Here is a 25,512-nt window from a genome sequence, read left to right as displayed (position 1 = left end):
TGGTTTTGCAAAGAGACTGCATCAAATAATTTAATCAGACAATAATGATGGTTAATGGCAGCATATAGCAACAAGTGCCCCTTCATCAGATAATGAATTCTAAAGTGCCTTGGTTACTCTGGATTACAAATGGCCATTCCAACAAGCAGCTTTTGGCACCATTAAGCCTTGGTAACTGGCACAATTACCAAGTGATGAAGGACAATTCACTAGTCCGCTGGGAGACGTAAAGCATGCATTAACATTTTAAACTGATTTATACTAATATCCAACCAGTAATCAAAATAAAGCTTTTATAGAAAAGTAATAAAATGTACTTGCTTCTTCTCATCTTTCTCTAAGCAAAGGATTTATTTCACTATAGAGGATCTCTTTTTTTAAATGTATAATCAAATATTCTTCCAATGTAGTAATGTATAATTAACTCAAGCGCGACCCCAGCAGACGGCGTCATTTGAAAAAGAAAAGAAGAGGACATCAGATAAGTCGGAACTGCTCCAAAGTCTAGGCTGACCCTAGGCTGAGGCCCAGGCATTGAGACCTGGCTTCCAGGACAGGTATCTGGACCTGGTCTCTGGGCTGGGGCGTGGCATTGGGCCTGGGCCCGGGCTCCAGCCTAGGCCAAGGCCCAGACCTTGAGGTGACTTACTGCAGCCTCAACCTACGCAACGCCATGGTTTTGCCCTCGGCCTAGGCCTCACTGGTGGATCCCTACCGGACCGGGTGAGGGCTGGGGGGGATCGGGATCCTAGCCCTGGCATTTTTCTGGTTGTGTGGGAGATCTTGGCAGGCCCAATTTTCGGTGTTTTGGGTTTTGTTTTGTTTTTTTAAATGTTTGATTCATTTCTTTCATATGAATGAAGCAAATCAAAATTCCACGAACTAAAATTCGTGTGAAAAGTACCTCCTGAAAACAAACAGAAAAACGAAAATGATTTTTTTTTTCCCTGCACACCCTTATTTACTAAACGTTTTTCCCATTTTGTGTCCATGGGAAAAATTCTTAGTAAACAGTGCCCTAAGTTTGTATCTGCAGCAATGGGGGACAAGGTGACTTTCCCAAGATCACAGAAGCATCAGTGGATTTGGACCCTGACTTCCCCAGTTCACACACTGCTTTTCTAACTACTAGGTTAGTAGGCTATTCCTCCACACCACATGTTATTGTAAATTATATTTTTACCTCAGAAAACTGTACATTAAAAGTCCTTTTTCATGTATAATCTGTTATAAATACATAATTTTGGTGTAGAGAGTTCTAAGCCTTGCAGTTTCAAGGCTGTAAGGTTTGCCTATGACACTTTCAGGCCGATTCAGTAAAGTCCGCGGGAGAGCGTGCACAGGCCACGCCTGTGCGCGCGATTCTCTATTTAAATGAGGCCCGGCGGTAGAAATGGGCAAAAGGAGCCGCTAGGGACACTAGTGCATCCCTAGTGCCTCTTTTTGACCCGGAGCAGCGGCTGTCAGCGGGTTTGACAACCGACTCTCAATTTTGCCGGCGTCTGTTCTCGAGCCCGCTGACAGCCATGGACTCGGAAACCGGACACCGGCAAAATTGAGCGTCCGGTTTTCGACCCGACAGCCGCCGGCCCATTTTAAATTTTTTATTTTTTTATTTTTATTTTTTTACTCTTCGGGACCTCCGACTTAATATCGCCATGATATTAAGTCGGAGGGTGCACTTTGGGTAGGCGCTAGGCGATACAGTACAGTGCGCTCCATCGGAGCGCACTGTACTGTATCGGCCTGTTTATATCCTTCACCAACCCTGGCTGCACTGGCTCCACATGAGAAAGGAGGATTACATCTGGAGTTGTTATGCTTTGTGTCAGTCGCTCTCCCCAGCCTTGGCTGGGGCTTAATTTTCTTTTCTTTTTAAGCCCCAGAGTAACAACATGGATCACACTTCTGGTACCTCTTCGCCTGGAGTAGGTAGGCAGAGCCGAGTATGGAGAACCATAAAAGTAGCAGACTGTGTATAGCACACAAGTCAATGGGAATGCACTGGAGTGGCAGTGACAGTGGAGAAGTGAAGGCAAACTACAGTCACAGAAAAGGAGAGGGTGAGCTAAGGGAAGGTACCTGTGCAGTGTTGATGAGGCTTTTGTCTGAGGTGGCTGGGCTGAATTCTGATAGGAACAGCTGCCTGTGGATCTAATGAGCCTCCTGAAGAGAGGGAGGGGGAATGGAGAAGGACTGGCAGGAAGCAAGAACTTAACATAATGATGTGACAGTGCTGCAGTTGGGGCATTCACTGTGGGGCCGATACAATATCAGACGCATAAAAACGTGCGTCCAAACTGGGCGCCTGTTTTCCTAATGTGCGCACACTTACCTCTTCTGGGCACCCAATGCAATAATCTAATGAGCTGCCATGCTAAAAAGGACAAACTATAGGAAATTGTGCGTCCCTAGCGCTCCATCGGGCGCCCAGAAGATGTGGCTGTGCGCAGGTTAGGGAAACGGACGCTCAATGCGAGCATCCGCTGTAGCCCGCCATGTCCAGTGAAGATCCAAATATTATTATTATTATTATTTAACATTTTTATATACCGGGATTCATGTAACGATTTACATATCATCTCGGTTTACATTGTAACTCAGAGAACAGGCATGTAAGAATGCAATTACATAGAACAGGGCAAAAAACTTGGACATTGAACTATTGAACATTGAACTGCTTGAATACAGGAAACGTTTTAAATAAACATGAACAGTCTTTGATTTTCACTCTGCAGTCTATGCATAATTCTTAATCACCACGAGGAGTAGATCTTCCTCCTACTTAATATCGCAATGATACTAAGTAGGAGGAACGTAAAAAGCAGTATTTTTTGCTTTTTATTTTGAGCCCTTGACACGCAGCATTAAATTTGCCATGTTAAAGAAACTTTTTGTTGACCTGGGATAACTATTTGCAGTCCCTCCCACCAAGGACAAGAAGTCAGATACTGAATGATAGGGATGTGCATTCGTATTGACCGCATATGTAAAACGCTACTCATATTTTTTTTTAACTTAAAAAAAGGATTCGACATATACGATCGGATTTCCCACATATCCAACATAGCTATGTTGGATATGTTGGAAATCGCGATTGTTGAGCCAAAATAAAAATTTAAACCCCCTCACCCTCCTTAATCCCCCCCCCAGACTTACCACAACTCCCTGGTGATCGAGCGAGGAGTGAGGACGCCATTTCTGCAATCCTTGGCGAGAAGCATGTGACGTCGCGCCACGTCGAGTGACGCGGCGCCACGTGATTCCAGGCGAGTTCGCGCTGGAAGGCTCGTTTGGCCCAAAAAGAACTTTTGGCCAGCTTGAGGGGACCTCCTGACCCCCCCAAGCTGGCCAAAAGTTCCTTCCGGCGCGAACTCGCCGGGAATCACGTGGCGCCGCGTCACTCCGACGTGCCGCCGACGTCACATGCTTCTCGCCAAGGATTGCAGAAATGACGTCCTCACTCCTCGCTCGATCACCAGGGAGTTGTGGTAAGTCTGGGTGGGGATTAAGGAGGGTGAGGGGGTTTAAATTTTTTTTTTTTGCACATATGGACATATACCCAACTCATTTAATTTTTTTTATGTCCATATTGACCGCAAATAGGACCCCCTTTGGACATATGGACATATGGACATAAACTTTTGCTCTGCACATCCCTACTGAATGATTATTGTATATCTAAGCGGGAGATGCCTTTGTCATCTACGGTTTCTGGTGAACGCAGGGGAGGGGGGTTGTAGGGTGGGTGGTTTTCAAGTTTTATCATGTTTGCTTCATTGTATTTGCTATTCTATGACTGACTCTGTGCAGAACACACCAGTGTCAGCTATTGGTAACTATGGTTGAAAAAGAAAACTCAATAAAAAGTTGGAAACATAAATTTGCCATGTTAAGAAGTGCACATCGGGTGCATGGCAATTTTTTCATCGGGGGGGGGGGGGGGGGGGGTAATAGCTACTAGCATGATCTACATGGCATTTAGATGTGATGAGCACTATTAGCTACATGTTTGGATGCATGATTTGGATGCATTAATCCCCTTATTGCACTGGGTGTTAGCCTAGCGTGTCTAAAACACTTTATTGCATTGGCCCCTGTGGGAACACATGAACAGCACAATGTGTGTGTCTAAGAGAGAGAAGGTGTGTGTGTGTCTGTGTCAGAAAAAAGACACACACACACACACAAACACACACTCTAACACAAAGTGTATGTGTGTGTTTCTTTCTCTCTGAGACAAAGACACAGGCACTCCCTATCGCTCTCGGACACAAAGATTCACTCACACAGAATGAGAGACAGAGAGTGTATCTGAGACATTGCCTCATAACTTGGCAGCTGGTTCAATAGCTGATTGGTTGGCAAGAGACTAACTGCAGAGATAAAGAATCCAGGAGATAATAGTTTAATTTGATATACATTAAAAATAACAGACTATTTTGTCTGATCACTCATGTTTTCTTAAAATGCTACACATCTTACAAATTTTGCCAGGGGAATGTAAACTTATGAGCACAACTGCATATGAGAGATGTAACCAAACTTGTGACGGCTCCCACTAATTGCATGGATGGAAGAGGGATTGCAGCTCTGTTTGCTCATCCATGATCTAGGGTGTGCTCTTTTTTTTTTAGGAAAAATGTGAAATTTATGTTGAAACTTTTTTTGGCTCAGTTTATTTTGCTTTTGGCAGCTGCTGAAGCACGTGCTGCAGAGAAAGTGCAAAAAGGAGTATGACAGAAAGCCCATGGGCCAGTTTTGAAAAAATGCCCCGGGCTGATGACTTTGACTGACATGCATACTTTTGGATTTTAAAAAATATGTGCATAAATTTTCATAAAAAATGTGCATGGATGATTTAGCAGGTGTAACTATAACATGAGTAGATTTGGCAAGATAATTTTCAAAGAGGTCTTATGATGTAAGACTTTTAAAAATCGATGTAACAAACACATACAAGTAAATTTTAAAAGCCCTGCACATGTGAATAACGGGGGTGAATAACAGGGGTGACATACATGTCACATGTGAATAACGGGGGTGACACGCCGCATGCAATTTGGGAAGGGCCCAGCCACTCGCATAACTCCCATTATGCGCCGAACTGCCGGGCCTTTCAAAAGGGGTGGGCTGGGGGGGGGGAGGTGTGGCAAGGGGCAAGCCGGGACAGCGTCATTAGGGGTTTACTTCTGCTCCCGAGGGGCAGTAAGAATAAAAAATTAGGGCTAGGTGGGGTAAGGTTAGGGGACAGGAAGGCGAGGGGAAGAGGGAGGAATGATAGGGATAGGGTTAGGGTCAGGGAAGTTCCCTCACCGTCCGTTCCTTAATTGAAGTGGACCGGGAGGGAACTGGGAAAAAGGGAGATCGCATAGCTGCACGTAATTTGAAAATCCCCCCCCCCCCTGCGTGTGCGAGTCACGGGCCGTCCGCACATGTACGCGAGTATGTCAAAATCCGGCGCGCATTTGCGCCTGGCCATTGTATTTTATAAACATGTGCGTGCTGACGCGCGCGTGTTATAAAATTGGCCCATCCATGTGCGCAGCTCCATATTTGCTAACATTTTATGCACGATGTAACAAAATTACCTCCATTTATTTATTTATTTCTTTTATATACCGACATTCAATCGAGATATCACATCGGTTTCCAGATAACCAAGAGAATAGGGCGTAGTCCGCCCTATTTTACATTATAACATGGTAACCAAAAAACAATTATAACATATTATAACAGTAGTACATGGAACAAAAGGTTATAGGATATAACAAAAGGTTATAGGAATAACATATGTACATGAATGTGTTGTTGATAAAATATATTTAGGATTAGGGACTTGTTGGTAAAGTAATTTAGGAAAAAGGAGGGAGGGGGGGTGAGGGAAGGGAGGGGGGAAGGTGGGGTGGGAGGTAGTTTGCTAATCCATATTGGATTAGTTTGCTAATCCATATTGGATTAGCAAACTAGACATATTGGATTAGCAAACTAGACAGAAAGATGATGAAAGAAAAAGACCATACGATCAATGTTTCAATTGAACACAAAGAAGCATAAACACAAAAGGGATTGAACTAGCACAAGTTAGAAACTTGCGAGCAATAGCACCAGTTGTCAAGGCCTTAACCCCAGCTACTGAACATAAATGTATCTCTCATAATCATCACAATTCAATTACCTCAAAGTATAATATCTGTCAATAAGAAGAACTTGCTTTACTGGCTCTGATCTCCTATATCGCATCACGCAATATAGTAGACTGTGTTATATATGAATTTTAGAATAAATACATAATGGACATCATATAAATTATCACAGTGTCAGCATGCCCAGCTCTTTTTATTGATCCAAGAAGGAAGTAAGTGACTGAAAGATTTACTTTTTGCTTTTGACAAATTTGATAGCATGAGGTAATTGGATTATGAATGTTTATGACAAATGTGTGAATGGGTCATAGCAAGGGTTGGGGCCTTGATGTCAAGGGCTACTGCTCATGTGTTCAAACGTGTGCTCATGCAATCCTTTTGTATCAATAAAAATGAAAAGCATGCAATTTTATTTGCTCCCAGCTGGCCCACCTGCATAGTAAAATGCTACTTAGTCACATCAACTGTCCTATTCCGTATTTGACAGGGCTTTAGAAGTGTGTCTTGCATCTCTAAAGTATGACCTGAGAGAGAGTCTGGGTAGGAGAGGCCTCTGAACTTTTTTCTGGGTAATTGTAAATGTTTGATAATGTTTTTGAATATTTTAATTGGGAAAAATACTTTGAACAACAACTAGACAGCATTGTGAATGGAAAAAGAGCCCTGTGTATGTTAACCCAATGGGAAGATTTTGATGGAATGTTTATTGGGTTCTTACTGTAAGAGGGTTGGGAAAGAAGTTCCTCTAAGTCTAGAGGGAGCTTTCTTCAGAGTATAATCACACAGTGATCAGAGTTTGGTGGAAGAGAATTAGAGGGACCCAATAGGATTATGGTGGGCCTAGAGGGCCTCTCCCGAAGAGGAGGGCTCTGCCAGAGAAGTTTTCCATCAAGGGGAAAATCTTGAGGCTAGAGAGATATTTCTCCCTAACAGCAAACAATTGGGGAATCTGACCTGGGATCTTGAAGGTAGAATAGTTAACTGTTCCCTCCATCAGTTGAAAATCTTGAAGGTAAGGAAGTTTGGAGGTGTCAGATACTGCTCACAGTTTTTTTATGCCCCATCGGAAGGGACATATGTATGCTTCTCAGATGGGACATACCCATTCTTAATTATTTCCCCTTTTGTACTTTGTGCAGAATATTGAGATATGAAATCTAGACAAGGTTAGATTTCACTAATTTTCACTAACTATACCTCACTATGTACATTACCTAATTTTGCTGTGCATTCAGACAATTTAAATTGGTCTCTCAGAAGAAAAAAAAAAAAGGATTAGGTGATGGCAAACCTATCTGCAATCATCTGCTCCTGATGCACTTTTATCAAAAGGAAGTGGAATAGCTTTACTTGGTTCTAATTCAAAGAGGTTACCAAATTACTGTTTAATAATATTTCTTTCATATAAACTTATTTGCAGACTACCAATGTGTATGCACGGTTATACCTTGACCACATTTGCACCAAATTCCTGACTCACATAAATGGACAAAGATCTGGTAGAGTATTCAGTCTTCAGTAGATATGCAAGTTTGTGTAGGGGATAACTAAATCCATTCTCTTCCTCCCCAATTTACTTCTTTCCGTTAATTTTTTACATAGCTCTGAATTATGCAGAATAGATGTTCTGGTTACATATATAGTATTTCTACTAGCTGCTAGGGGGGAAAAAAAAAACCTTCCTGTGCCTTTTCAGTTGGGAGATATTAAACCTATTGAAATGAAATATCTGGGAGGTAACCAACTGTGGTTGTAGAATAACAGTACAAAGTCTCACCTGCTGGTGACTGAGATGGAAAGCTTCTTTACCCCAGAGTCTGTGAAGTTCCAAGATACCAATCAGATCACCGATCGCTGTGACAATCGGTAAGCAGAGAACAGACTGGATACGAGTCCCTGAGTCCAGTCCTGTACCTTTGGGAAACCGTTCATCCTACATGGAAGGACAAAGAAGTGTATGCCAGTAAAATTTAAAAAATAAATAAAAAGAAAAAATAAACCTGCAAGTTTAATGAGAAAAAAAAAACAAAACCTTTAGCAGAATCATGAACAGTTTTAAAGGATATATAACTACCAACCAACATGGTGCCAATCATGTGTGAGGTTCACAAACAACGGCTGGCATAAATGTTAGTGTGTTACCCGCTATGACGGTTTGCAGAAACCCTTTAGCGTTACCATAAGTAATGGACTTTTAAAAGCCTTTTTAATAATAAGCAAAAGATAAAAACCTCCATCATTTGCGACAAAGGGGCCTGCCCCTTTGTCTCGCCCCTTCGGCTCAGCCCCAAGGAATACACGATCCTTGTCCACAGATGACTCTATAACTAGCCAACGGCTATGGACAAACGGAGTTTCCGGACCGGACAAAGCCATCACGCACCAACCCCTGCCAATCACCTCAACTAATCCATTCCAGCCACAATACAGCACCCTTTACTAACCCCCAGCGTCCATCAAAAACAAATCAGAATTCAATCCAGCCCTCACAGCATCCACTCCAGCAATTCCAGCATCCACTCCAGCATTTCCAGCATCCACTCCAGCAGTTCCAGCATCCACTCCAGCAGTTCCAGCATCCACTCCAGCAGTACCAGCATCCACTCCAGCAGTTCCAGCATCCATCCTAGCAGACTCTGAACGTACCCAGTGTTATCCGGCGACCGGGTACGTACCCAGTTACAGACGTACCCTATTCATAACCCTAGCAAATCAACATACAATGATACACAGCTACTCCATCCCCATACTCAAAAGAAAACCCAGAAATAACTCTCCACCAGACCCCATTCAGACACCCAGACAACAAAGACTCATCAACATCATGACATCTCCCATTACACAACTTCTAGGCCTCTCATTATTCACTTTAACCTTATTCAATGCACAGTCACTTTCCAAAAAAATGCACCTTCTCAATGATTACCTTATTGACAACAATCCTGACATATGTGCAATAACAGAAACCTGGTTAAAACCCACTGACATATCATTAATAAACCAACTTCCAACACAATCCTTCGACCTTTTCTCAATACCTAGACCGAAAAAGAAAGGAGGAGGAATTCTACTTGCTGCAAAAAAACAATTGGGCATAACCCTACAACTATCATACTCCACTTCAAAACTAGAATGCTCCATATTCAAATCTCAACATCTACAAATATTCCTCATCTACGCCACACCAGGAACTCTAGAGGCTAACCCCTCCCCTCTAATAGAGATGATAGCCAAACACTTAAATTCAGACAAACCAACCATCATATTGGGAGACTTCAACATTCACGTGGACTCCATCCCTCAATCCACTAACTGCGAAACCTTCCTCACCTCCCTCAGTCACCTTGGATTCTCACAAATAATCAACGGGCCCACTCACAAAGCAGGTCATACATTAGACCTCATTTTTATCAACGAGAGCTGGTCCATCCATACCAATCCCACCTGCACGCCAATCCCCTGGTCAGACCACCAGATCATAGACACAACCCTCAAAATGAAAAACACACCACCTACAAACATCTCCAAAACCATCATTCATTTCAGGAAACCATGCTCACTGGAGTTACTCACCGAACAATGCTCTAAAGATCTCAAACAAATAGACCTCTCAGACGCCAACACAGCCACCTCTTCATGGATCAAACTCACGAACAAAATAGCGGACCAGCTCTGCCCAACCTCCTCAAAAACAATCCAACCGGCAAGAGACAACAGAAAACCGTGGTTCACCCCGGAACTCAAAGCCCTAAAACAAAAACTACAAAACAAAGAACAAAGCTGGAGAAACAACCCCTCACCCAAATCCAGACTGGACTACAAAGCCACCCTCAACACCTACAGAAACGCCATACACAAAACAAAAAAGGACTTCTATGCAAAAAGAATTCATAACTTCATCTTCGACTCTAAAGCTTTATTCTCTTACATTTCATCCCTCACCAAACCAACGCCACCTTCCATTCCAGACCAACTAGCACTCAGCAAAGCCAACGAATTAGCCACTTACTTCAAGACAAAAATCTCAAACCTTACTAGCTCACTTACAACCCATCAAACCCTTCCAACACCTCACAGCACATACCTACCCACGCTGAATTCTAGTCTAGAGACATTCGAGCCCACATCAGCCATGGAGATCGAAAATCTACTTAAAAAAATTAAACCATCTTCACATCCCTCGGACCCACTCCCTACTAATCTGCTCACCGCCATCCCTAGCACCGTCGCAAAACCTATTGCGGAAATCATCAATACCTCTCTAGCCATGGGCACAGTTCCTAATCAACTAAAACTTGCAATCCTCAAACCCCTACTGAAAAAACCAACTGCATCACCCACGGACCCAGCCAACTTCAGACCCATTGCAAACCTGCCCCTGATCTCCAAACTCATGGAAAAAGCCGTAAATAAACAACTTTCCGAATATCTCGAGGAGCACAACATTCTTTCCCCTGCACAATACGGTTTTCGGAAATCACTAAGCACAGAGTCCCTTTTGCTTTCTCTCACTGATAATTTACTTTTGAACCTGGAGAAAAAACAGTCATTCTTACTGGTCCTGTTAGACCTATCATCAGCGTTCGACACGGTAAATCACTCACAACTACTAGAACAATTATCAAACATAGGAATCAAAGGCACAGCTCTCAGTTGGTTCAAATCGTTCCTATCAAACAGGTTTTACAAGGTCAGAATTAACAACAAGGAATCTGACCCCATCCTATCAGACCAAGGTGTACCACAAGGTTCATCCCTCTCTCCCACCCTGTTCAACATTTACCTCCTCCCACTCTGCCATCTCCTATCACAACTCAAGCTTACTCATTACCTCTATGCAGATGACATCCAGATCATCATCCCCATCACAGAATCAATTCAAAAAACCTTCGACTACTGGGAGAATTGTCTTCAACCAATTAAACATCTACTCTCCAGCCTGAACCTGATTCTAAACTCCAGCAAAACAGAGTTGCTACTGATTTCCCACAAACCAAACACCCACGTACCCAGCCTGGCACAAAACATGGAGCTCTCTGCAGACGTCAGGAATCTAGGAGCATGGCTTGATAACCAACTTAACCTAAAAAAATTCATTAACACAACCACCAGGGATTGCTTCTTTAAACTACAGGTCCTAAAGAAACTAAAGCCACTCCTTCACTTCAATGACTTTCGCCTCGTTCTTCAATCCATTATTTTTTCGAAACTTGATTACTGCAACTCAATCTTACTTGGACTCCCCTCTAACAGCATCAAACCCCTACAGATGGTACAAAATGCCGCAGCCAGAATCCTAACTAACACTAACAGAAGAAACCATATTACCCCCATCTTGAGCAACCTCCACTGGCTACCCATTAAACAGAGAATCCTTTATAAAACCTTAACCATCATTCACAAAGCAATCCATAACGACGCACCTATATCTCTACAAATTCAACTTCGGCCACACTTATCTTCTAGACCCATCAGAAACGCCTACAAAGGCACATTAGTCGCAGCTCCTGCCAAATCAACACTAAGAAAAAGAGCTCTCTCCACTGCAGGACCACACCAATGGAATGCGCTCCCACCAGACCTACGACTCGAACCCAATCTACCAGAATTCAAAAAAAGGTTAAAAACCTGGCTCTTCAGGCAAGCATTCCAATTCCCAGAGTGTAAATAAGCACCTCCTCCTGACTTTCAGATCCAACCATTGTAGGGTGTCACGAATTGCTTGACACTTAATTTCTTACACGTAATTTCTTACATGTACTTGCTTAGTCGCAATGCCTATTTAACAGTCATTTAATAGAGGACATATTATATAACCGTTTACTGCAGTCGATATACGCTACTAAAGTCCATTGTAAAAAGGGGAACACACACATACCATTCAAAACACGAACAAGGTTATTTATTATTTGTTAAATATTATTGATACTCTCATTGTTCCTTGTAATAATGTTAATGTTAATGTTCATTGGTTGATTGTTATTGTTCAATGTTCTATGTAAAAAACCCCGGTCTAACCTCCCAGACCAGGGCAACCTTTTTGTTACATGTAAACCGGATTGATTTGTATTGCATACAGGAACTCCGGTATATAAAAATTAAAAATAAATAAATAAATAAATTTGTCAAATCTGGAAAAGCATTCATCCATGGTGACATTTATAACCATGGTGTTCCTACATTGCACGTGAATGCATGCATACAAGCATAGCAAGTATTCGCCGTCAGTAACTTGCTTGCTTGTTTATTAGGATTTATATATCGCCTACATACAAGGAACTATGTGATGTACATTATGAACACTCATAACATAAAATACACACTAACATAAACACACACTTTATCAGCAAAAACACAAACTGACAAGAATCAAGTGGAAATCTGTACATGGGCAACCTTTAAGTATACAAATAAGTTTGCTGAAAAAGAAAGGTTTTAAGCTTGTAAGGCACCCTTTAAGGGAATTCAGCCAACTTTTTCTGCTTTAATATATATATTAAAGCAGAAAATATATATATTTAATATATATATTGTTCTACTTCTGATTTATTTTTACTTTAAAAGGTATGAGCAGCTACTGGCAAGAGTACCCTGCTGCACAGATGATTGTGAGGCCCTGCAAGGTGACATCTGAAGGAAAAGCACTGTAGACTTTTATCTCATCAGAAGATAGGCATCTTGGTACTTTTCTCATTGGACATAAAAAAAATTTAAAGCTTTAAAATGTGCTTTTTACAGAACTATATGTTACTAAATTACAGGTTATGTTGGTGAAAATAAGATACCAGGCATTAGTGCTAGAACCAGTCTTCCATTTATAACATTATTCCGATGGGACAACTGGTTTCAAGCTATGTTGCAACTTAAAACGTGGTGTTCAAGATCCAATTGTGTCTTTAGTGCGAGGACTTCCAGTACTTCAACAATGTTTTAAAAAAGATAATAGAAACCTGTGCAAGAATTTAAGTACACATACAGTCTGTTTCAACAAATGTCCCAGATTCATTTTTTTAGGATTCTACATTTATACAAAATGTAATCATTGTAATGCTATTAGATGCAAACAAGAGCACAATATTTGCATAATGGCAGTAGGGAGGAAACTGGAGCACCAGTTGAAATACATTTATGATCCAGGGTAATGGTTTGAATATTTTCAATTTAGAAAGACATAGGCATTGTACTCTTCCAAAAAATAAAAAATAGCCTGTAGCTTTGAAAACTACTTTTTTTTTTCCTTTTTAAATGCCCCTTTCGTCTCACTCTTTTCCCCCTAAAACGTCAACCATGTGAGTTGTCCATCATCTTTTAAAAGCACAATGCAATTTACCCCCAGAATATCTTCTACTAACAGCGTGTTCCTGGATTTGGCTACATGTGCTGATATCGTGGTGCCATATGAAATGGGCCAGGCAGGGGTGAGCCGCAATTGTCCTTCCCTTGACCCCATGGGTGTGAATAAACACAGGCTCTGTTTGGAAGAGAGAAAAAACATTTAGGAATATTCTACCTGTAAATTCAGATGTATTTATAAAATATTATTTAAAAAAAAAAAAAAAGGGCAAAGCAAAGGGAATAAAAAACCAATTAAGACCTATTTCATGATGGCTGGTTCTATAATTAAGCAACAGAATGGAACCGCAAATGCCATACCATCTACATCATGGGTAAAGTATGGAAACGCAAGTCTTCAGAACTCAACTTTAAGAATTTGCTTAGCTTGGAATCCTTCCATAGAAAAATTTATGGTCAAAAGTGGTTCACTACCATCAATAAACAAAAATAATCATGTTACATTAAAAAAGCAGTTATACAAGAACTGTTACAGTTTGGAAAAAAACAAACAAAAAACAAAACAAAACAGAAAAGGGTCTCATGCAGATGGTACTGTTTTGCCTTGCTATTACTCCCTTAGCAGCCGCAGTAAACCTCCGCCTGTCACAAACATCACATCTCCAAGGCTTCATTTTGCACTTCACCACTTCTGTCATAACCCGCAGTCGCCTCTATTCCTTGCACACTACACATTTAAGTACTCAATGGAAGAAGTAAGAGCAACTGGGAAAGCTTTCCCATCCTCTGGCAAGTGAGATCTCTCATGCAAGTAGAATGGGACCTTTTCTCTGCCACATACGTATACTACAGCTATGTAGGATATACTAGGAAACTGATGTTTATGGCATTCACAAATGACATGATATCTGCACACAGTGGATAGACTAATTCCACTTGTGGACTCTTCTTACTCTGTCAGAAATGCCAATAGAAAACCTCTTTTCTCTTGACTTTGAAACTCCTACTCTCTTCCTTTTCTCCTGATCATTAGTCCTATTTTTCTCCTTTCTTAGTTCTCTAACCTCCAGTCCTCTCTCTCTCTCTCACACACACACACACACACACACACACACACACACACACACACTCTCTCTCTCTCCCAATCCATCCCCAGGCTCTCTCATATACATTCGCCCCTTGGTGCCAATACCCCTGGGTGCCACACACACCCTATCCAGTTTCCTCTTTCCCCCTCTTTCTCACAGACACACATACCAGGTCCTGCTCCCCACCCATTCCCCCATTTCCCAACACCAGCCCTCCTTCTGTTAGTCGAGAATAGGAAGAGAGAAATGATGTCTCAGGCAACATCGTCCTCCTCTGCTGCAAGGAGCCAGACCTCAAAGGACACCATAATGTCGCGCAGTTCAAAGTGCAAGTTGGGCGCCGTGTGGCAGAGAAGCAGGTTGACACAGCTGGATGTGCTTCCACTCTCTTCCTATTGTAAATCAACAAGTGACTATCTGAAAATGCAAACGATGCACAGATTTCTCTTTTCCTGTCCTAAACCTGTCCCAGAAGCCTCATTTCAAAGCAACTAAAAGTACACACATATGTTTTCACCACATTCAGTGTGGGCAATTTTAAGTCAGATTATTTACACGGGTAATATGCTTTTTATCCATGTGAATCACTGAAAATCAGCTTCTAAAGCAATACAGATGGTATAGTATCCTATTATGTGAAAAAAGGTTGCCTGAAAGAGACTGTAGAACTGTATGTAATAAAAAAAAATCTGTTAACTCCACAAAGGAGCTAAGAGTACTACAATAAATGACTGCTGGATGAGACTCATGTAGCCCCCATCCTGTTCCGGTCCTGGGCACATGAGAAGGGCCATGGAGCATACAAGGCCCCCTGATTTCCTGGGGTTCCCCCCACAGGATGGAAAAACAGAGTCTTTTCAAGGCCCTTAGGATTTTTAACTCTCTGGTGGTCTTCTGCTCACCAGCTCTAAGTACTCAAATAACCACACTCCATACCTGTGCTGTTCAAATTAAAACCCTTTACTAAAGCTGATGGCAGGAATGAAGTCCAAAATAGTGCATCACTGCAACACAAAGTTCGAAAGGGTAGCAATCAGACTTAATTCTCTCTTCACCTTCCTGCACTTCTTCCCCATGGGTAAGCTCTTATGGGAAGGTACCCTGTCTTCTTTGGGCCCTCCCTGTACCTGGTTGGTAAATAAATTAATTTCCTTAAGGGTTCCTTGTCTCATACTCTTTTTCGCTGTCTTTCTAATTGTGACTGAATCAGTCTGGCTCTATTGAACCTTCCCAGGCAGGATCTCTCTCCTCTAGCACCTCCCCATATACTTGTCTCCAGATTCCAGGGAAAATCCTTTCCTATACAGGACCTCTCTGAATCTTATGCTCTCAAGACCCTACATTTTCTACTTCTACTAGACTTCCAGGATTTTGTATCCTAAAACCTTCCCTCTGTACTCCTCTAGACTTTCTCTATGGAAATATAAGCCCTATGGTGCCATTTTATGAAGAGATAATTCCAACTCCACCAGGATTCCAGTTCTTAGAATCCTCTCCTGGCTCCTCTCTCCTTGTTTCTTCCTTACACTAGTGGGTGCAGGAGTTTTATACTCTCTTAACACTCCTCCCAATGGAGAGTGATGCTCCTCCTTAGCTCAATGACATCATATGCAGGTAAGGTCTGGTGAGATCTCTCTCACCAGAGTGCACTGCTTAGACTAGCTGAAGGCTCTACATGCATGTTTGTAAGGGACAGGGATACCTTTCTAGGGGCAGAACATGGACACCCTCCCCACCCACACACACCATATGCTGTGGTTTAATCCAGAGTTCTCGCAAAGGTGATGAATACAACATCCAAAGAGGAAGAAGGTTAAACGTCCCTATTGCTGTGCATTGAGTAAATATTAAGATTGCATGATTTACTTGCAAAACTTCATTCCAATGGAGAGATGGCAAACATTGGTTCTAGATGGAATTATCTGTTTCAGTTGTTCATTTCGGGGAAAAAGAATGGTAGTATGGGCAGAAGCATGAAGCAAAATAAAGGTGAACACAGACCTAATTATTCTGACGTAAATATTAAGCTGCTGTGTGGCTTGGCTAGTTAGCAGGATACATTTATCAGGCTAACTTAGAAATAGATTAATCAAAATGCTATAAATATAATGGAAATAGCGCCTGCAATAAAAAAAAAAGGGCATGGTTAGGGTAATTTGCAGCCTGCCGCATCGCATACTGCACATGGCGTTGTGTCTTGTTTTCTGTTGCCATCTGTTTCCCTTAGCCTTGATCTTTTGTCTTTTTTGTTGGAGTGAAAGTTTTTGTATGTTAGTCCAGTTTGTCCATCTATCTTTTGGTGTGGAGGAGTGGTGGTGGTGGTGAAGGAGTGTGAAGGAGTGAGGAGTACTGAAGAGGAGTGGAGGAGTGTGTGTGGAGGAGTGAGGAGGTGGTGGGCGAGTGGTGTTTGTGGTGAGGAATGAGGAGGACAGAGCGTGAGAGGCATGGGGAGCGAGGAGAGGAGGGGGAGGTAGGAGGAGAGGATGCGGGAGGATGAGGGCAGGAGTGCTAGGGGAACGAGCAGTAGGAGTAAGGACAGGGACAGCAGTAGAGATAGGCAGGAGGGAAGGGATAGGAGGACGTGGAAGGAGAAAGGGGATAGGCAGGCAAGGATCTCAGGCTAGGGATAGAAAGAGAGGGCAGAGGGGAAGGGTGTTGGCAGGGCAGGTGCAGAAAGGGGAAGGAAGGGAGTGGAGAGGGGAGTGGGAGGGAGAGTGAGGAAAGGGAGGTCACCTCTCCAGAGGTGGAAGGGGCACTCCCTTCTGGCAGCCAGGCAGGACCACCCTTGTCTCAGGGCTATCAAGTTCATTGTCCAGAATAATGAAGCATTGTGCCATGCTGTTTGGCAACTGGGCAGCCAAGACCTCAAAGGCATTCCAAGGGCCAGATCTGGCACAGCATAGCCCAGGGCATCTCCAGGTGCAGCAGAGTCTGGCAAAGTAGGGAGCAGATGGCCCACAGGTAGCCAGACATCAAAGTGCAGCTGAAAGTCAAGGTGATGGCCAGAAATAAATATAACAGCAGACCGGATGAGTCCCATCATCTTCACCCCCATGGAGGAGTGTCTCATGCAAAGGCTGAGACCAGACGTCTTTGAAAGCATGACTGAATGACTGGACACCACACAAGCTGCAGCTGGTAAGTTCAACTCACCTGTAAATGGGCAGGCAGTAACGGGTGTACTCATTTGGCATAAGATGCTCACAATGCTAAGAAGCAAAGTGCACCTCTGATGCCAAATGAAAAAAAGGATACTTGCTGCCATTGGTACTTATGTCTTATTTCCACAGCTCTCGCCCACGAAGCAACCGTCCCAGCCAGGAAGGCTCAGGGACCAGCCAGCAAGCTACAGGGACCAGCAGTGCAGCAGCCCTTCTGCACAGGCCCTTCCTTATGGATGCCCAGACCCAGTGAGCGAAGGGGAGTAGGAGGAGGAGGACCAACCACAGGCTTAGGAGTCAATGCACATGCTGCAACCTCTGGGTTCACCCAGCCCACTCAATGTGTCCCTCAACCTCTCTGGCTTCATGAAGCAACAGAACCTTGAGTGGGATCCTATAAAATCTTCACAACCTTGAGACAGCACACCACAGCACCAGCCTGAAGCACCATGCCCTCAGCAGGAGCAGCCCTGAAGCTCGATCATGCCACATTTGGAGGCCCGAAGTCCTGCACTCCATACCACCATCATCGCACTGGCACCAGCACCGTCACCAGGCCCGGCACTAGCACCAACAACATCCACACCACCAACAGAGGAGTCCATGCACGAGTAGCTGGACCAGCTGGAAAAGATGCATGGGATACACCTCCGACACGTAACAGGCAGAGCTAGTGCACCTCAGGAGGGCTGTCAACAGGCAGATCTAGATCCTGCGAGATCAGACAGCCGCAGCAGTCAATAGCATGACGAATGTGTTGATGCAGATTCTGCAAAGAATGCCCGAGTAGCTGAGTCTTCCCCAGCATCACTGGAGACCACATCCTGCAGCAGATGCCTGAGGGGTAGGCCCCCAAAAGTGATGCCCCCCCAAAGGGGCAAACCACGACGTGGCAAGGCACCATAAATGATCAAAGGTTGTGGCATTGCATGGCAAATGAGAAGAGTTGTACCAACATGGCTACATGGAAGAAGCCTGCTGGGCCCGTCTTCCCTACAGAGCTCCTGTGCCAGCATGTGGAAGGGATGGTCTACTGTCAGCCATTGTGGTCCAGCACCCTAACTCTAAAGCCCTCCTCGATGTTCTACCCATATTCCATCTTCCTTGATGCGACCTCCAGTCACTGTCCAGCTGTCACCTCTTCTCATCATGTCTCACCTCCTGCTTTGGATGTTGGTGTTTCATCACATCTCAGCTCATGCTGCTGCTGTCTCCATGCTACTATGACTTCTCCTGGGTCTTCTGCCTCCATATTGCACTCTTTGGTCCTGGTCATGCTGCCTTCACTTGAACTCTTGTGCCTTGCCCCGTAGGCTGTCCCCTTGAGTGCACTTTTTTTTTTTTTTTTTTTTTAACATGGACTGCCTAGGGCCTTTTCCTAGCTATCACATAGCAGGGCTGCTATCAGCTCCAACATTAGAGCTGTTCTGTAGCTATTGGGGGTGCCACTTCCGCTCTCTATAGTCTTTATTGTAATCATGATCGTGTCAAAAGGATAAGATGCTAAGCCTGTAATATGTAATGATGCCATTTCAAACAATGCATGTACAGGTCTACACAGAATGTGCTGTGCATATAACGTATAATGTTTTGTCTATTTGCTATCTTATCCTTGCAGATTGTGATTACCTAAGACTCTGACTTGATTTCCAACAGTGGCTTACATGTGTTCCCTAATAAAGTGGTCACTGGTTTGAAAAATACACTTCCTGGTTGGTTCCTTTCATTGCATGTTTTTTGTGTAAAGTGTTTACCAGGTACAAGGTTTGCTCTGCACATGACTTTGCAGGCTAGAATGCCCTGGCATATTCCAAATAGCCACTTATCTAGCAGGCAAGACCATATGGGCTAGGCCATACAACTGAATGCTCAGTATATGCTCCTAAGGAAGACAACAAGAGGTAAATAAGTTTATTTCTGGGGACCTTCAGTATTGCCTCTTGTTGCCTTCTTCACACTGCATACGCTTAGCTAACTCCTGCTTACATGGGCGTATATGTAAGATGGACAGTAGCTAGCTGCCCAACATAGTATACTGAGTACATGTAGAGCTTGTGTGGTGTTAAGGGGAAGTTAGAATCATCATCACACAACAGTTGATCTTCAGTCCCCTCACTTGTGCCATGACTCAAAGGATATCTGTAACCAACCATTTGTACCTTTCACAGTAAACCAAATATGATGACTACTTGCTGATAGTTGGAACAGAGAGTCAGCTGCTGTGTGACAACTAGGGAGGAGGAGTGAGGGAGTAGTGTCATGTTGAGAATGTCCACAGGCCAAGAGTAGAGGCCTAGAGGGCTGCTGCTGTTTGGGACCAGGCAGACTTCCACAGTCTGACTGCCATGCCTGTAGAGGGCTGCCTTCAGGATCTGGATACTCTGTAAGGTCATCCTTACCTTACACGTATTATACATATCCCCAAGCCATGCCAATACAGGGGTGCCAGCTGAACTCTGTTCCAACAGTTACCAAGTACACAGCGGTGTGAAAGGAAAGGTTGGTTAGTGTACAAGTGAAGTGCCGAAAGTGCTAATCAAAACCTGTCCCATAGATTCTACAGCAGATATGGCCACACCACCATCAGCTGACAACAGTTTCTCTAGCCTTAATGCTTTACACAGAGCAGATCATTGAGCGTGTAGGAGCACTCCTGCTCTGCTCACCATTAACTGTAAAAGTGACTTACATCACATGAGGCACAGCATAGAGAACAGGACCTCTTCCTGACTCCCCACAAGTCGTGACAGACATGTGGATGAGCAAGGGCTTGCAGCCATTAAACCACGGAAACGTGTGGAGTGACATTGCAAATGGAACTATCTGCAAGCTGTTTGGCACAGTAGTGCTCAGCCTATGTGCTTTAAGGATGGTAACAGATCGCACCAGGACTGTAAGAGATACTAGCTATTGCTAAAAGGAAAATACTCTGCATATTATTTGGGTACATACATACGTTCATACAACTGCACAATCAGCGAGCCATAACAGTCAAGGGCCTTACAGCGCCCAGACATTTCAATATCTTTTTAAGGCTAACTGTTATGGTTGACTTGAAGGCAGGAGTTTCAAACACACCTAACATGTGGCTTCTATGATGTCAGCCTTTGCTCAGGAGAGATGGGTGGGCTCGTAGAATCATTAGAAACTATACGGTTATGGTGACATCTCCAAGCTCATAGGAAAACACAGGTGAAGGCAGGACACCATCAGATTCTCAATTCTGCCTTCAAAGAAAAAGACATGCATCCTGGTGTAGGCTCACCGAGAAGCTAACTGAACCTACATGACATCACAATGGCCAAGGCCCTTACCTACTGCACATTATCATTTACAAATTGCATAGGTAGGTATAGTACAGTGCATGTGTGTCGGGGTGCATACAACCACCAAGAGGAATGCTAGATTGGAAGGACCTGTGCACATTGTGGGAATGGCACCAGGTAGCACAGGTCCTTTACTCAAGGCTGTAAGGGAAGGCGTGCTACTAGAGCACTCTGATATCAGCAAAAGGGTTGCTAATTGGCTCCAATTTTCAGGACAGGTAAATCCTGTCCTGGTTTGGAACACATTACATGCAGGGATTTCATCCAATATCACTATAGCTTTTCCAAGCAAATCCAAGACTACCATTACCCGCATGCATGAGAGTAAGACCAGGACTGAATCAACATATCCAGGAAATCTGGATCCAGTTGGAAAACCAAGTCAGCAGTAGCTATAAAACTGGTGACACAGTAGTGTCAGCTGTGTCTTGGCATGCCCATGTGACAGTATGCCGACCCAGTACAGGTGTATAAGTTCACAAGCACATGTTTGTCAGCTACAGAATGAGGCAGTAAAATGGGAACTGTCATTGAAACCTTTAAATGTCTATCTGTACCTTTAGGCCATGCCTTTATGCTTGAGCTATTTGATTTTTGCAGCATTTCTAGAGCTGTTGCTATCCATGCTCGAGGACCAGCTGGCGTGGCAACACACTTGTGGCACTATCTCATCCACATGTGAGCGCTAGGAAGGAGTCTGCAGGGGATGGCCATCATGCCAGACGGCGCTAGCTAGGCCAAACTATGAACTCTGTGTTGGCAGTCATTCACTAACTCATGTGCCACATATGCCTCTTTTAGTGTCACTACGAGGCAAAACACATTATGGCAGCCACATGTATTTTATGTCAACTTTACTTTCACAACTGTTTTTTCCAGTACACCATACGGCTCCATTGTCAAGACAAATCCAGAGTAGGCATACATGTTTTCTGTGACCCAGACAGTGACTCAGACAGAGAAGCAGGGAGAGAAAGAAAGATGATAGCGAGGAGAGCAGTAGCTAACAGTCAAGTGGCCTCCCTTCCCTGGAAGGGGATGTGGTAGCTGAAGCCTATAGGTTAGTTGAGGCTCTCTCTCCAATTGCAGTGTCTGTTTAATAACTTCTAAGTTGTGTTGTGGTTATTGAGCCATATAAGGCACAGAGGTTTTACCATGGGCTTTTATTTTCCTGATATATTACAATACCACAACTTCAAGAATTTTTTTTTTTATCTCTTTACTTGAGGACTTGCTTTGGAATCAATGTATCTTTTTCAGTTTTCCTTTTTTGTATTTGTCTTTTCTTGTTTAAGGAATGTAATGCTGCATTATTGCTTCTATGTTTATCTATCAAGAATATTATTGTCTTGAGTGTATCGAAAAATTGCATAAATTAAAAAGTAAGCAACTAACAAACTGTGAGGCCAAGGGGATTAAGCATTTACAACCTCCGGTTCAGAAAGTGTGTCTGGAATGAAACCTCAGTTTAGTTATACGGGTTCTCTGTGGGTCACCTTTTGCAACAAGCTGATGTTGAAGACAGTTTTTCTGGTTGCCATATGTTCAGCCAGACGGATTTCCAAGCTTCAGGCACTGTCTTGTCGGGATTTCTTTCTGCTTATTGAGGATGACAGGGTGACGTTGAGTACGGTGCCATCTTTTTTTGCTGAAGGTTGTTTCTTTGCTCCATGTGAATCAGACAGTTGAGCTGCCAGATTTTCCGGAGTGGTCTAGAGAGTCTCCGCAGAATAGAGATCTTCACCTTCTGGATGTGAGTCGCACTTTGTTGCGTTATTTGAAGGTCACTAATGGTTTTCGGAGGTCAGATCAACTGTTTGTGGTGTTGAGTGGAGTGAAGAAAGGAGAGAGAGCCTCTAAGGCAATGATTTTTAGATGGCTAAAGGAGGCCATTTGCTCGGCCTATATTTGTAAAGGTCACGAAATTCCGACGGGCTAGAATACTAACAGGTACAAAGAAGCAGGATCATATAACTCCAATACTAATATCCTTACATTGGTTATCCATACAATTTCAAATCAACTACAAAATATTATGCATTTTAATAAAATTATTCATGCGGAGCAGACAGATTGGCTAAATGTAGCCATCAGACTTCATGCCCCACAGCGCAATTTGCGTTCCGCAAATAAAGGCTTACTGAGCATCCCGTCTATACAATCAGCACATCTGTGTCAAGTAAGAGAACGAGCAATATCATTGGCTGGTCCTAAAATATGGAACTCGCTCCCTGTCGAATTAAGACTACAAGCAAACTTAATTACTTTTAGAAAGGAAGTAAAAACCTGTTTTTTTATGAAGGCATATCAGGACCCCACATAATCAAAGCAGCTGCTTGCACATTTTAATTTTATTCCTTTATGCTGTATCTTACAATTAATTTGATCTTATGTTTTATTACATGCTCATTACTTTATTTTAATCATTGCATACTCATAGCAACGCATGTACTTTGCATTTTTATTTTGTCATCTTTATGATTATTTTATTACTTCTTGTGATCTTATGTTTTAACCTATGTATTGTCGTCATTTTCACTTTAATTACTTTTATCTACTTTATTATTTATCTTGCTTATTTTATCTCTCATTTGATATTGTGAATTTTTACCTTGTAACAATGGAAACCATTGTGATGGTTCCACCAAACGACGGTATGTAAAAATCAATCAATAAACAATAAATAAAAATCAGGCAAAGTAGCGTTGTATAAGGTTTTGGTATAGCTGGCTGCCACTCAGTGTGGTGTCTTCGGCTCATGCGGGGACACATGGGGGATGAGGGGAGATCAGGAACCTCATCCATTCGTAGTCCAAGGTGTAGAGTGAGATTATGGAAAACACAGCAGAGCAGCACTATATCTCGACTTTGGGTGGGGCATACATTAAAGCTCCACCTGTCTTGTCCAAACAGTGAAATCGACTTTTGAGAACGCCGAAGGTGCGTTCTATGACCCAGCGGGTTCCCCGGTGCAGGGACTTCCAAAGGAGTGCTTGGAACAGGCCTTACCTGTTCTTGAGGTTTTTATTGTTCCGCTTGTTGCTGTCTGCAGAGAGCCTCCTGAAGCATCCAGTATCCCCCTACAATTAAACTTGCCACAAACATTATGGCTTTAGAAAGCTAGACCAGGTAAAAACAAGTGTTTTTATTGGGGCAGGAAGGCCTGGTAGGTGTATCCGTTATAATTCTTCTTTTAATCGTACACAATAATCACTGCGATAATACCTGCAATCCGCGATATCAGCCACGGGAGTGCGATTTTTTTTTTGTGAAAAAAAAAAGAGTGTAGTTATTTCTGGCGTTAAATCCTGCGATAGTGTGTGTTACTCTATCGCATGCCACACTAGCAGACCCTCATTTCCATTTACCTCCTCCCAAACTCCTCCCACTTGAATACTCAATTTTTAATTTGCGTACACATGTTGCATTGCGTTATTTATTACATACGTTATGGCGTTATCGTGAATGTTATGGTGGTTTCATGCGTCATAAGGCCCTAACGCAAAATGATAAATGACCCTGTTAATCTGTATATCGAGCAGCAAGACTGTGCCTCTAAATATATCTGGAAATCCTAGCCAGATAAGTTTATTTGGCTAACCTTAGGACAGCTCTATGGCCTGATCAGACTTAGCTGGATAATTTATCTGCTAACTCTGAATATCCAAGTTACCAGCATAACATATCCAGCTAATTCAGCTCCTCCCCTCGCCTCATCCGCCACTTAGTCAACTATTTAGCCAGATAAGTAGTTATCCAACTATGTGGCGGCTGTTCAACAAAGCCGGATATTCAGCTACTGCCACTTATCTGGTTAAGTGGAGCTGAATACTGCCATCATTGTTAATACTCTTGATATAGTGCAATATGATAAATCACCGAAGGAACTGGATGAACCTATGGATTCACAAAGAAATAAGGCCTATGAAAGATATCTGTTTAGGCAAATGGATCAAGAAGAAAACGAGACAAGTAACCAATCTATCATTATATAAAGAGTTGTACCCTTCATTCTCCACCACTTGGAAAGGGGTTCACACTTCCCAGCCCTCCAAAGCACCGACTCCTTTAGTGCAAGGCTGTGGGCATGCAGATTCTGTGAACGGGGACAGGATAAACCTCTTTGATCCTAAGACAAATGCAATCCAAAAACAACAGATATATTCAAAACAAAAATATAAATTTTACTGGTAAGAATCAAAGTTGGCAGGTACAAAACAAATCAAGTGCACAGTCCCAGAACAAAAATCCAGACAGACATTTCTTCAGGTTATCAAAATCAGGAGAAGAGTAGCAGTCCAACACCACCGCCATGGCCCACTGAGTGCGATATATTATAACCTCCATGACAGTAGCATAGCCATGGGTGGGCTGTGGCCCATCCAGTTTGTGCTCAGCCCCACCCACTCAGAGTTGCCTGGCACCCGAGAAGAGAAGCCCCTTACAGAACCATCGCAGAGCTCATCCTGCGTGGCCTGAGAAGACAGGCCTGACCGTC

The 25,512-nt window shown here is 43.1% G+C and overlaps 1 protein-coding gene across 3 annotated transcripts in view; it reads right to left on the bottom strand.

Annotated features, from left to right (window-relative positions):
- Positions 1 to 25,512, bottom strand: part of PDE10A (phosphodiesterase 10A) — a 748,737-nt gene that overhangs the window by 260,244 nt on the left and 462,981 nt on the right. For all 3 annotated transcript variants that reach the window (XM_029594115.1, XM_029594117.1, XM_029594116.1), the window contains 2 exons: positions 13,477 to 13,617; positions 7,924 to 8,079 (listed from right to left, as the gene is read on the bottom strand). In XM_029594115.1, coding sequence (XP_029449975.1) covers positions 7,924 to 8,079; positions 13,477 to 13,617 — 297 coding nt within the window. The remainder of the gene's footprint in view (positions 1 to 7,923; positions 8,080 to 13,476; positions 13,618 to 25,512) is intronic.

This window comes from Rhinatrema bivittatum, chromosome 3, assembly GCF_901001135.1.
Source record: "Rhinatrema bivittatum chromosome 3, aRhiBiv1.1, whole genome shotgun sequence".
NCBI classification, from domain to species: domain Eukaryota; kingdom Metazoa; phylum Chordata; class Amphibia; order Gymnophiona; family Rhinatrematidae; genus Rhinatrema; species Rhinatrema bivittatum.
This window is presented reverse-complemented; position numbering and strand designations above follow the sequence as displayed.